The sequence below is a fragment of the Leucoraja erinacea genome, chromosome 19, assembly GCF_028641065.1.
Source record: "Leucoraja erinacea ecotype New England chromosome 19, Leri_hhj_1, whole genome shotgun sequence".
Lineage (NCBI taxonomy): Eukaryota > Metazoa > Chordata > Chondrichthyes > Rajiformes > Rajidae > Leucoraja > Leucoraja erinaceus.
In genome coordinates, this window is record NC_073395.1 from 10744855 (window position 1) to 10757685 (window position 12831).

The following is a 12831-nucleotide window of genomic DNA, read 5'->3' on the forward strand; positions in this document are numbered from 1 at the left end:
TTCATTGACTTACCTTTGTCTGGTGTTCAGAGTTGATTAGAATAAATACCATTTAGTGGTTCACATTGATTTTTTTTCCCTTGCTGGCTTCCATTAAATCAATGGAAGGACAAGTTCTTCTCTTGCATTGTTTGTTGCCGTTGAAGCAGAAAAGCTGTTGGTTTGGTAGTGGGTTATTATTGCCACGTGGACCAATATACAGCGAAAAACTTTGTTTTGAATGTTATCCAGGCAAATCATACCATGCATGAGTGCATCAGGTAGTGCAAAATAGAAAATAAGCAGAATGCAGAATATAGTGTGACTACTACACAAACAGCGCAGATAAAAAAAGATTGTAAGGGCCTTAACAAGGTGTTTTGAAAGATCATTCTAGCATATAAGAGGTTTGTTCAGGAGCCTGATATCAGCGGGAAGAAGTTCTTCTTGAATCTGGTGCAGTATTTTTGAGCTTTTGTACCTTCGGTGAGTGGTGGAATGTTGCGTTGGGGGAACCAGGCCTCCCATGTGACAGGGATCCAACGGGTCCCAGTTGGTCTAGTATATATTACTAAAACTTTCATCTTGTTTGTTTCTATGTCTCTCTGTGTGCATGTCTGTGATGGTGCTTGGTCTATGAAGAGAGTGATCCTGAAACTATGCCAAAACGGTGCATGGTGGTGCTACAATTTTTGCCCACCTTACTCACCATTGTCCTGTGGTGTGGTGTATCAGGTTTCGTTCAGATGGATGGTATATTTTACAAGTCAAAAGTTTCACATTTCAAGCTTTACAAAAACCACTGAATAAAATATCTTCCATTTGCATTGGCAGTTAGGAGCGTATGACATCACAATGGGATCTCATTTACATAAACTGCCCATCAGCAGTGTTCCATCCCACAACTCAAAACACAGCAGCATTCCACCATTATTTCACAATAGGATACATTTAATAAAAGCTCAGTTTAAAAAAACACAGCAACTTCCATCTCACAATGCTGCCAAGGGGGGTAGGGAGGGGAGAGTGGTTATGGAGGGAGGGACTGAGGGTAGGGGAAAGGAGAGGGAGGGAGAGGTGAGGGGAGGGGGGGGGTGGAGGAGGAGAGGGGAAAAAGAGGGAGGGGGAGGAAGTGATGGGGATGAGGGGGAATGGAGGAGGATAGGGGGAGGAAGGGATGGCGAGGCGCACTTGGGGAGGGTTGCTGTGTCTCGCGTCACAACGGGAACCCGTCAGCCGTACCTGCGCAGTTGGGGGCTTTGGGTTAGTGGTGGCATATTGTGTTCAGGGACCACGCCTCCCATGAGACGGACCCAACCCGGGGGGGGGGGGGGGGGGGGGTGTGTGTGTGTGTGTGTGGGTGTGTGTGTGTGTGTGTGTGTGTGTGTGTGTGTGTGTGTGTGTGTGTGTGTGTGTGTGTGTTCACATCTTCTCGAAAAAACGACGAGTGAACAGTAAAATCTTCACATATTCCGATAGAGATTTATCCCGCGAGAGAATGAGGGGGGGGGGGTGGGGGTGGGGGAGGGAGAAGATTGTGGGCCTCGCTCGGGTACACACCCACTCGCTGCCTCGCTCAGGCCTGGCGCCTGGTTGGGAGGCTGCGGCTCTACGACCTCCGTAGGTGCTGCCTCTACCTCCTCCCTTTGTGTCCTCTCCTTTTCCCCCCCCTCTGCCCCTCTCTGCCCCTCCTATCTGCCCCCCTTCCTCTCTGCCCCCCTCCCTCTCTGCCCCCCCCTCCTTCTCTGCCCCCTCCCTCTCTGCCCCCCTCCCCTCTGCCCCCCCCCCTCTGCCCCCTCCTCTGCCCCCTCGCTCTCTGCCTCCCGTCCAGTCCCTCCCTCTCTGCCCCGTCCCTCTCCGTCAACTCCCTATCTTCCCCCTCCTCTCTGCCCCCATCCCTCTCTGCCCCCCCCCCCCTGCCCCTCCCCGCTCTGTCCCCCCCGTTCTCCCCCCTTCCTCTCTGCCTCTCCCCCCTCCCTCTCTGCTCCCCCCCTCTGCCCTCTCTGTCTGCCCCCTCCCTCTCTGCCCCCTCCCTCTCTGCATCCTCCCTTTCTGCCCCCTCCCTCTCTGCGCCCCCCCCCCTTCTCTGCCTCCTCCCTCTCTGTCTCTGCTGCGCTCTCTCTCCCTCCCTCTCTGTCTCCTCCCCCTCTCTGCCCCCTCCCCCCCTCTCTGCCCCCTCTCTCTCTACCCCTCCTTCTCTGGCCTCCCTCTCTGCCCCCCCCCCGCACTCCCTCTCTGCCCTCCCTCTCTAGGGAGTGGTGAATATTGGGACCTATGGGTGCGTGGTGGAGTATTGCTTTCGGGAACCAGCCCTCCCCTGTGATGCCACGCGCCCCCCCACTCCTCAATCTCAACCCTCCTCCCTCTCCCTCTCTACCCCCCTCCCCCCCTCCCCCTCCCTCCCCCACTCTAGCCGCACCTGTGCAGTTGGGGGTTATGCATGGGTGGGATAGGGCAGTGGATGGGGTAAAAGGAGCGAATGAATAATATTAATATAATATCAAGGGGGGGTTAGTGTGTGTGGGGGGTGGTTAATGTGTGTGTGACGCCCCCCCCCCCCCCCCCCCCCCGCAACTGCGCGTTGAGGGGTTGGGACCCAACGGGTCCCACCTGGCCTAATACATTACTAAAACTCTCATCTTGTTTGTTTATATGCATGTGTGCATGTGTGTGTGTCTGTCTGCGTGCCTATGTAATCGTGGAACTACGCCAAAATGGTACATGATAGCCCTACAATCTTTGCACCACCTTACTCACAATTATTCTGTGGTGTGGTGTATCAAGTTTCGTTCAGATTGATGTTCGGCTTTAGAAGAACTACACTTTTTTAATGAAGAGTGGAAGATGGAAAGACAGCGAGGAAAGCAAATGAAAAGAATGAGAAAATATTGAAAATGCTCAGCAAGTTGGGTATCATCTGTTTCAAATCAATGAAATTTCATCAGAAAACATCCCCGGAAGAATCCAATTTATTGTTGGAATAGTTAGATCTGTTGATAATAAACACAACTGGTGATTTCTGGGGCTGATGGGCTGGTCCAGATAAGAATAAAAGGATGAAGCGGTGATCTATGTGAAATGTGTTTGGAAAGATATCTAGTGGTTAATAAAGAAGCTATCTTTTTAAATTGTCTTTTTCCTCCCACGAGTTGGTAACAGTAGAGTGAGATGGTGTGGAGTAGATAAAAAAAGACTGACGGCAATGTTTTCAATCTTCTCAGTGTTCAGTTAAAATATCATTTGGGAATGGATGTCAGCCAAATGTTCTGGCAATATCAGGCAGTAGATGAGCGTTAGATGAAGCTGTATGTTTTCTGCTGCACCATGTGGGGATCTGAACTTTCTATCTTACAATGATAAATAGGAAGTCAAAGATTAATGCTTTGAAGATTCTGGAGATAAAGATGCTGAGATGGGTGAACAAGTTCAAGTTTAAGTGAGTTTATTGTCATGTGTCCCTGTATAGGACAATGAAATTCTTGCTTTGCTTAAGCACACAGAACAATAGCAGGCATTTACTTCAAAACAGACAATTGTGTCCATATACCATGATATAAATATATACACACATGAATAAATAAACTGGTAAAGTGCAAATAACAGAAAGTGGTTATTAATAATCAGAGTTTTGTCCAAGCCAGGTTTAATAGCCTGATGGCTGTGGGGAAGTAGCTATTCCTGAACCTGGTTGTTGCAGTCTTCAGGCTCCTGTACCTTCTACCTGAAGGTAGCAGGGAGATGAGTGTGTGGCCAGGATGGTGTGGGTCTTTGATGATACTGCCAGCCTTTTTGAGGCAGCGACTGCGATAAATCCCCTCGATGGAAGGAAGGTCAGAGCCGATGATGGACTGGGCAGTGTTTACTACTTTTTGTAGTCTTTTCCTCTCCAGGGCGCTCAAATTGCCGAACCAAGCCACGATGCAACCGGTCAGTATGCTCTCAACTGTGCACCTGTAGAAGTTAGAGAGAGTCTTCCTTGTCAATCCAACTCTCCGTAATCTTCTCAGGAAGTAGAGGCGCCGATGAGCTTTTTTGATAATTGCGTTGGTGTTCTCGGACTAGGAAATATCTTCAGAGATGTGCACGCCCAGGAATTTGAAGTTCTTGACCCTTTCAACCATCGACCCGTTGATATAAATGGGGCTGTAGGTCCCCCTCCTACTCCTTCCAAAGCCCACAATCAGTTCCTTGGTGGTGGTGTTGAGGGCCAGGTTATTGCGCTGGCACCACGTCTTAAATTGAATTTTTTGGCTTACCCATGATAAGTAATGGGAAAAGGCAAGTAAGGACCAGATTTAAAAAAACGAGAGATGATAGATAATATTATCATCTGGGTCATAGTTGGTTCACAAGGATAAGGAGGAATAGTGGATCATTGTCACAGTCACAAATGTTTCTGACTTTGATTAGAGGTATTTCATACTGCAGTAGGTTAGTATTATAATTGGAGAAGTCTAATAATGAAGTGTATGAAACATATCAATGGATTAGAGAATTTACACTGCGGTCAATGACTTTGAAAACAAATATAGGAAATAGGGTGGATTTGGCAAAATAGAATGTGGCGGAGCCTAACGACAGCGGCTCGACTGCAGTCCGTCTGTCTTTTTTTTTGTCTCGTTAAGTGTATGTTTTGATTCTAGTTTAAATTTTTTTTTAGCTATGTATATGTGGGGGGTGGGGAGTGTGGGAAACCGTTTAATCTCTTCCTTGTTTGGGGACCCGACTTTTTCCCTGTCGGGTCTCTGATGTGTTGAGCCTTACTTCGTGGAGCCGGCGAAAGCCTCCAGCCGGAACCAACCTGAGAGCTCCAGTCGCGGAGCGTGCGGACCTGCCATCGCGGAGCTGGCCGACTTCGGAGCAGGAGGAGTTGTGGTGGAGCAGAGCTTTACCCGGCTTCGGAGGCTCCGGCCACAGGCCCTGTGGACGATAACATCAGGAGCTCGCAGGTCCCTGGTGGGAGACCGCTTTTTGGAGCTCCCGCAACGGCAACTTCTCCTGCCAGAATCGCGGGGTGAAATGACTTGGAGCAGGGCCTAACATCGCCCGTCGCGGCTTAATGGCCGTGGGACTTACTATCGCCCACCGGGGGCTTTAACATTGGGAGCCCCAGTTCACCTCGACATTGCAGTTGGACTGCTGGACCGCGGGAGGAGAACAAGAGAAGAGATAAGACTTTTGCCTTCCATCACAGTGAGGAGGTGTTGGAGATTCACTGTGATGGATGTTTGTGTAAAGTGTGTTAAGTGTAGGTCTAGTTTTTTTTGGTAATTGTTAAGACTGTAGAAAATGCAATTTCGTTCAAACCAAGCTGTTTGAATGACAATAAAAGGCATTCTATTCTATTCTATTCTATTCTATTCTATTCTATTCTAGAGGAGTTAAGAATGGAATTAATGCAAATGAACAATGCATTTTGTGCTTGCTTGTATGGACTTTATTGCTATTGTTTTTCTATTAATTTTTAACTATAATGTATACTCATTGTTTTAAATATTGTTCATTTTTTAAAGTTAATTTATTGGTGCAAAGAAAATTAGCAGTATAATTGCATAATTTCAAACCATAACAATATTGTGACTTCTGAATGTATATTTGGTGGAGTTGCACTTTAAAATCCAAAGTGCTTCAAATTGTTATTCAAATGTTACAAGTGTGCTGGTGAACCCATGTTGTTAGTGCAAAACATTAAAGTCTTTGGAATGAAAGCTTAAATGTTCCACATTCTCATTTGTCATTGGCAGAGATTGACATTTCTTTAGAAAATGCATTTATACCTTTTGTAAATGTTAGCAACTTTTTTTTCAGAACATATTTGAGGATGATGATGGTTCCACAGTAACGTTAGCTTGGGTCGGTGATGGAACTGGGGTAAGTCTCTATTTCCATGTTTTCTGTGACAGTATTTTAGAAAGTAGAAAATGTTTTTTACTTTTGAACCACAATGACGTTACAAATGATTTTCCGTGGTCAATTTGTCCCTTCCCACCCAAACCACCCCTTCCCCTGGTACTTTCCCTTGCAACCGCAGGAAATGCTACATTTGTCGCTTTACCTCCCCCCTTGACTCCATCCGAGGACCTAAGCAGTCTTTCCAGGTGAGGCTGAGGTTCACCTGCAACTCCTCCAACCTCATCTATTGCATCTGCTGCTCTAGGTGTAAACTACTCTACATCGGTGAGAGCAGACTTGGCGATTGCTTCACCCAACACCTCCGCACAGTTTGCATTAATCAACCCGATCTTCCGGTGGCTCAGCACTTCTACTCCCCCTCCCATTCCACATCCGACCTTTCTGTTCTGGGCCTCATCCATGGCCAGAGTGAGTCCCACGCCAAATTGAAGGAGCAGCACCTCATATTTCGCTTGGGTAGTTTACACCCCAGCGATATGAACATTGACTTCTCCAATTTCAGGTAGTCCTTGCTAGGGGGAGATACACCTTTTTAACACTGTACTGACACCACTCCAGTTGAGCTTCGACACAGCAACACCCTGGCAACACCAGTTTAATAGTGGAGCATGCCATTAAACTCCTGAAAATAAGATTCTGCATCTTCATCAGTCTGGGTGCACTGCAATGTGAATCCAATTGGGGTTCGAAGTCACCGTATTCCTATGCACAACTTGGAAAAAAGGAGACAACAACTGGTGCTGTAGAAGAATGGCTTGTGACCCTACCCAAAGGATCAGAATGCAGAGGCTTTTGGTAGAGTCACCTCCCTTCTTCTATGGTCACCAGCTGCAGGAATAGAAGATGATGTGCAGCATCACCAGTTTACCATGAAACTGAACACAGTTTGACTCCAAAACTCCAAACACACTCCTCTTAACTGCCTTTTTGTTTCAGTGGCTATAACAAGTAAAACAGTGCTGAAAACACATGAGCAGCCTAAGGGTCTGCCCCACTTTCACAACCTAATTCACAACCTTTTTTACTCGTGGACGTTTTTCATCAGGCTAGAAAAACGCCCCGACCTACTTGATGCCACGAGTACCTGCGACTAACATCACGGCCTGCTACGACCTACCTATGACCTCCTATGACCTCATGACGAACATGCTGCGAGTATGAGTCAAGGGCAAACTCAGCAGAGGTCGTGAATTAGGTCGTGAAAGTGGGACAGTCCCTTAACAGAATCTGGAAAGAGAAACAGACTTAATATTTTAGGTCTATGATCCTATGCCATATGGACCAGAAACATTAACTTTGTTTTTCTCTTCCCAGATACTACATGGCCTGCTGAGCACTTCCAGCATTCTTTGATTATATCGAAGATAGACACAAAAAGCTGGAGTAACTCAGCGGGACAGGCAACGTCTCTGGAGAGAAGGAATGGGTGACATTTCGGGTGGAGATCTTTCTTCAGAAGTCTGAAGAAAGTCTCGACCAGAAACATCACTCATTCCTTCTCTCCAGAGATGCTGCCTTTCCTGCTGAGTTGCTCCATCTTTTTGTGTGTGTCTTTGGTTTAAACCAGCATCTGCAGTTCCTTCATACACATTCTCTGTTTATACTTCTTCTAATGTTCATATTGCAAGCTCTTTTATAACTAGAATAATCTTTAAGCTGCCTGTGAACTTGCATCTATTTTGAATTTGATTTTGAGAATTATTGAGTCTAAGAGTAGAGGTTTACTGTAGCTCATAGAATAAGAGGAGCATCCCATGGAGCATTGCCTTGTGCAATATTCCATTGATTTCAATGGAAGCTAATATAAGAGGTAGTGTAGTGTAGGTAACCTCTGTACAAAATTAATTTTAATAAATATTAAGACCCAGCTGATTTATGTGTGGAAATTGATTCAGTCCCTGACATCCGTAGAATTTAATTTATTCATATAATGCAGGAACACGGTGGCTAAGGGGGCTTTTAAAAGTAGTCTGAACAACCAAGGTAATCGGTAATTTCCCTTTCTAATTTTAACGAGGATAATTACAATAACTACACAATTTCTTTAACATTAAAAGGCATCTCAAGATATTTTATTGCAGTTTGTGAATAATAGCCTATCAAATAAGATGACTTTGAATGAATGACCAGAATTTGAAAGATATTATTCTTCAGCAGGAAAATAAAAGTAAAGGTTTGGAGGGTTTTGAGAAGAGAATTTAGGTTGGAGTACCCTGTTGCCTTTGGTGGACGCGAAGATGCTGATGTCTTTTATTAGACCGAAAAACATATGAATGATGATGGCTCAGCACTTCAATTGTTTCCAGACAGGAGCCTTAAGCACTGTTGTTGATAATGTCAGTACTATTTTTAATTGGTGCCTACAGATCACTATTTCAGAGGACAGAATCATGAGGTCGTTTTGCAGATAGCAGGTACAGTTGATATATGGAAAGCACATGATTGTGATATTCAAAATCATATGCTCTACACACAGTAAATCAATTGTACATAATCAGATGTATGAAGTGAATCAGACTAACTGAATGAAAGCCTTCAACAATCTTGAGGATTTACTGATTTTTTGTGTGTGCTGTTTTTCACTGTCCACACGGATGGGTTTAAACCAAAATATTGGGGGGGGGGGGGGGGGGGGGGAGACAGATTGGAAGTACAAGAATGGAGTTCAAGGGAAAGAGAATATATAGGAAAAGTTAAGAAAGTCACAAGAATTAACGAGACAGAATGCTCATGAAGGGATAGGAGAGTATGCCGAATGAAATAGGAATTGATGTGAAAGGTAAGGTGAGTAATCGATTAAAAGTATTTTACATGAATGCACAAAGTATAAGAAGTAAAGTGGATGAGCTTGAAGCTCAGTTAGAGATTGGTAGATATGACATTGTGGGGATTACAGAGACATGATTGCAGGAGGATTGGGACTGAGAACTAAATATTCAGGATTATACGTCCTATAGATAGGACAGGCGGTGGGCAGAGGAGTTGGGGTAGCTCTGTTGGTGAGGGATGAAATTCAGTCCCTTGCGAGGGGTGACATAGGGACTGACAATGTAGAGTCGCTGTGGATAGAATTGAGGAATTGTAAAGGTAAGAAGACACTAATGGGAATTATCTACAGGCTCCCAAACAGTAGCCTGGCTATCGGATACAAGTTGCAATAGGAGTCGAAATTGGCATGTAATAAAGGTAATGTCACTGTGGTTATGGGAGATTTCAATATCCAGGTAGACTGGGAAAATCAGGTTGGTTCTGGACCCCAAGAAAGGGAGTTTGTAGAGCAGGCACGTGCCGTCAGGATAGGCAAGGCAGGCAGTGCCTACCCTGACTAAAATTATGAAATGGTAATTATTTTATATATATAAAACATATATAAAATGGTCATCAATAGTAAAGGCACGGGAGAATTATGCATAATTCTCCTGTGCCTTTCATCCGCGGTACGTTTAAAACGCAGAAGTATGTGCTACTCACGTGCCGTCGACAATGCTTCAAGCCATCAGTGGGAACGGTCCATAAAGGCAGCTGAAATTCTGCCTTTACACCGTGAACTGCGTGCATGTGCTGTGCTGCGCACCAGCCTACTGCGCATGCGCAAGTTTCTTGGCGGGTTTTTCAAAGATGGATAGTGATTACCTGAAGAGTTTCTCAAAGCAAACGTACGAGGAAAAGACCAAAATAATAAAAAATGACAGATCAACGCCGGAACTTAAAGATCTTCTACAGCGCAAAGGAACAAAAATAATGAGAACATTTAAAACAGCTTGGTACAACAGGAAACAAAGAGCCAAGAATGGATTTTGTGTACAAATAATATGGTAAGTAAATTTATTTGATCTATATGTTTTTAAATACTTTATTAAGAGATAGGACCTATTGAAGACAAATTACCTGATAAAAGTCTAAAGAACAATCTGCGCATGCGCGGTTTTCAAGATTTTTTAAAAGCCACTGCCTACCCTGACTAATTACTCACGGTACGTGCCTGTTGTAGAATGCCTCCAAAATGGATTCTTGGAACAGCTTGTTCAGGAGCCTGCCCGAGAGAAGACAATTCTAGATTTAATGTTGTGTAATGAACCAGATTTAATAAGGGAACTCAAGGTAAAGGAACCGCTAGGAGGTAGTGACCATAATATGATAAGTTTTAATTTGCAATTTGAGAGGGAGAAGGTTAAATCAGAAGTGTCAGTGTTGCAGTTGAACAAAGGGGATCTAAAGGTATGAGGGAGGAGCTGGCCAAGGTCAACTGGAAAAGGATCCCAGCAGGAATGACGGTGAAACAGCAATGGCAGGAATTTCTGGGCATAATTCAGAAGATGCAGGATCATTTCATTCCAAAGACGAAGAAAGATTCTAAGGGGAGTAAGCGACAAGTGGGGGATGGTATAAAACTAAAAGAAAAGGTGGATAACATAGCAAAGAGTAGCGGGAAACCAGAGGATTTGGAAACTTTCAAAGGACAACAGAAGGTAACAAAAAGTGCATTACGGGGTAAAAAGTAAAAGGGGAAGCTGGCCAAGAATATAAAGAAGGATAGTAAAAGCTTCTTTAGGTATGTTAAGAGAAAAAGATTAGTAAAGGCAAATGTGGGGACCTTGAAGGCAATAACAGGTGATATTATTATGGGAAACAAGGAAATGGCAGAAGAGTTGAACAGGTACTTTGGTTCTGTCTTCACTAAGAGAGACATAAACAATCTCCCAAATGTACTAGAGGACAGAGGATATAGGGAGACAGAGGAACTGAAAGAAATTTGCATTAGGTGAGAAATAGTATTGGGCAGACTGATGGGACTGAAGGCTGATAAATCCCCAGGGCCTGATGTTCTGCATCCCAGGGTACTCAAGGAAGTGGCTCTCGCAATCGTGGATGCATTGGTGATCATTTTCCAATGTTCTATAGATTCAGGATCAGTTCCTGTGGATTGGAGGGCAGCTAATGTTATCCCACTTTTCAAGAAAAGAGCGAGAGAGAAAATGGGGAATTATGGACCAATTAGCCTGACAACGGTGGTGGGGAAGATGTTGGCGTCAATTATTAAAGAAGTAATAACGGCGCATTTGGATAGCAGTAAAAGGATTGGTCCAAGTCAGCATGGGTTTATGAAGGGGAAATCCTGCTTGACTAATCTTCTGGAATTTGTTGAGGATGTGACAAGTAAAATGAATGAAGGAGAACCAGTGATGTAGTGTATCTGGACTTTCAGAAAGCGAGTGCCACAAGGCTCGGTGCAGGGACCGCAACTATTTACAATATATATTAATGATTTAGATAATGGAATTAAAAGTAACACTGGCAAATTTGCAGATGACACAAAGCTGGGTGGCAGTGTGAACTGCGAAGAGGATGCTAGGAGATTGCAGGGTGACTTGGACAGGTTGAGTGAGTGGGCAGATGCATGGCAGATGCAGTATAATGTAGATAAATGTGAGGTTATCCACTTTGGCAGCAAGAACAAGGAGGCAGATTATTATCTCAATGGTGTCAGATTATGAAAAAGGGAAGTGCCACGAGACATGGGCGTCCTTGTACACCAGTCACCGAAAGTAAACATGCAGGTACAGCAGGCAGTGAAGTTGGCCTTCATAACGAGAGAATTTGTGTAGGAGTAAAGAGGCCCTTCTGCAGTTGCACAGGGCCCTGGTGAGACCACATCTGGAATATTGTGTGCAGTTTTGGTCTCCTAATTTGAGGAAGGACATCCTTGCCCTTGAGACGGCGCAGCATAGGTTCACGAGGTTAATCCCCGTGATGGTGGGACAGCCATTTGAGGAAAGATTGGAAAGACTGGGCTTGTATTCACTGCAATTTAGAAGGATGAGAGGGAATCTTATAGAAACGCATAAAATTATAAAGGACTGGACAAGCTAGATGCAGGAAGAATGTTCCCAATGTTCCCAAATGTTGGGGGAATCCAGAGCAGGGGCCACAATCTAAGAATAAAGGGGAGGCCATTTAAAACTGAGATGAGAAAAACTTTTTCACCAAGAGAGTTGTGAATTTGTGGAATTCTCTGCCACAGAAGGCAGTAGAGGCCAATGTACTGGATGAATTTAAAAGAGAGTTAGATAGAGCTCTTGGGGCTAGCGGAATCGAGAGATATGGGGAGAAGGCGGGCATGGTTACTGATTGTGGATGATCAGCCATGATCCCAATGAATGGCGGTGCTGGCTCGAAGAGCCAAATGGCCTCCTCCTGCACATATTTTCTATGTGTCTATGTTTCTATTAAGTTTATTTAACCCAGCTTCAATAAAATGTAAGATTATATGAATCAAATCAAATAAAATACACTGCTGCAAATTTAGTAAACAAAAAAACGAAACTTCTGTGCTATAAAACCCTCACGTAATAATGTATTCAATTGTACTTGGAAATTTGTACATATTTCTCTTTTCAAATAACCACAATATATTGCAATACTATGTATTTTGCATTTGCACAGAGCTTTTAGCATAGATGTATTAAAGAGAGAGTTATATACAGCTCTTAGTTCTACTGGAATCAAGGGATATGGGGTGAAAGCAGGAACGGGGTACAGATTTTGGATAATCAGCCATGATCATATTGAATGGCGGTGCTGGCTCGAAGGGCTGAATGACCTACTCCTGCACCTATTTTCTATATTTCTATAGCAAAACATCATCCAAATATTATTAAACTACATTTGACACCAAACCACAAAACGAATATTTGGGCATATGAACAAATGCTTGATCGATGATCATTGTTTAAAAGCTACTATTAATGAGTGAGAATACAAAGTCGGGAGAAACCTATCCAGTCATGCACCATCTCTGGAGGACATGAATAACAACAATTCGGGGTGAGATCCTTCTTTAGAATCTGAAGATGGGACGCAACTCGAAACGTCACTAATCTATATCCTCCAATGATGTTGCCTGACCTGCTGAGTTACTCCAGTGCTCTTTGCAAGATT

The 12831-nt window shown here is 44.2% G+C and overlaps 1 protein-coding gene across 1 annotated transcript in view; it reads left to right on the top strand.

Moving 5' to 3' along the window:
• The window catches only part of LOC129706207 (sortilin-like), a 97016-nt gene that overhangs the window by 20767 nt on the left and 63418 nt on the right, over positions 1 to 12831 (top strand). The window contains exon 2 of the mRNA XM_055650270.1: positions 5788 to 5850. Coding sequence (XP_055506245.1) covers positions 5788 to 5850 — 63 coding nt within the window. The remainder of the gene's footprint in view (positions 1 to 5787; positions 5851 to 12831) is intronic.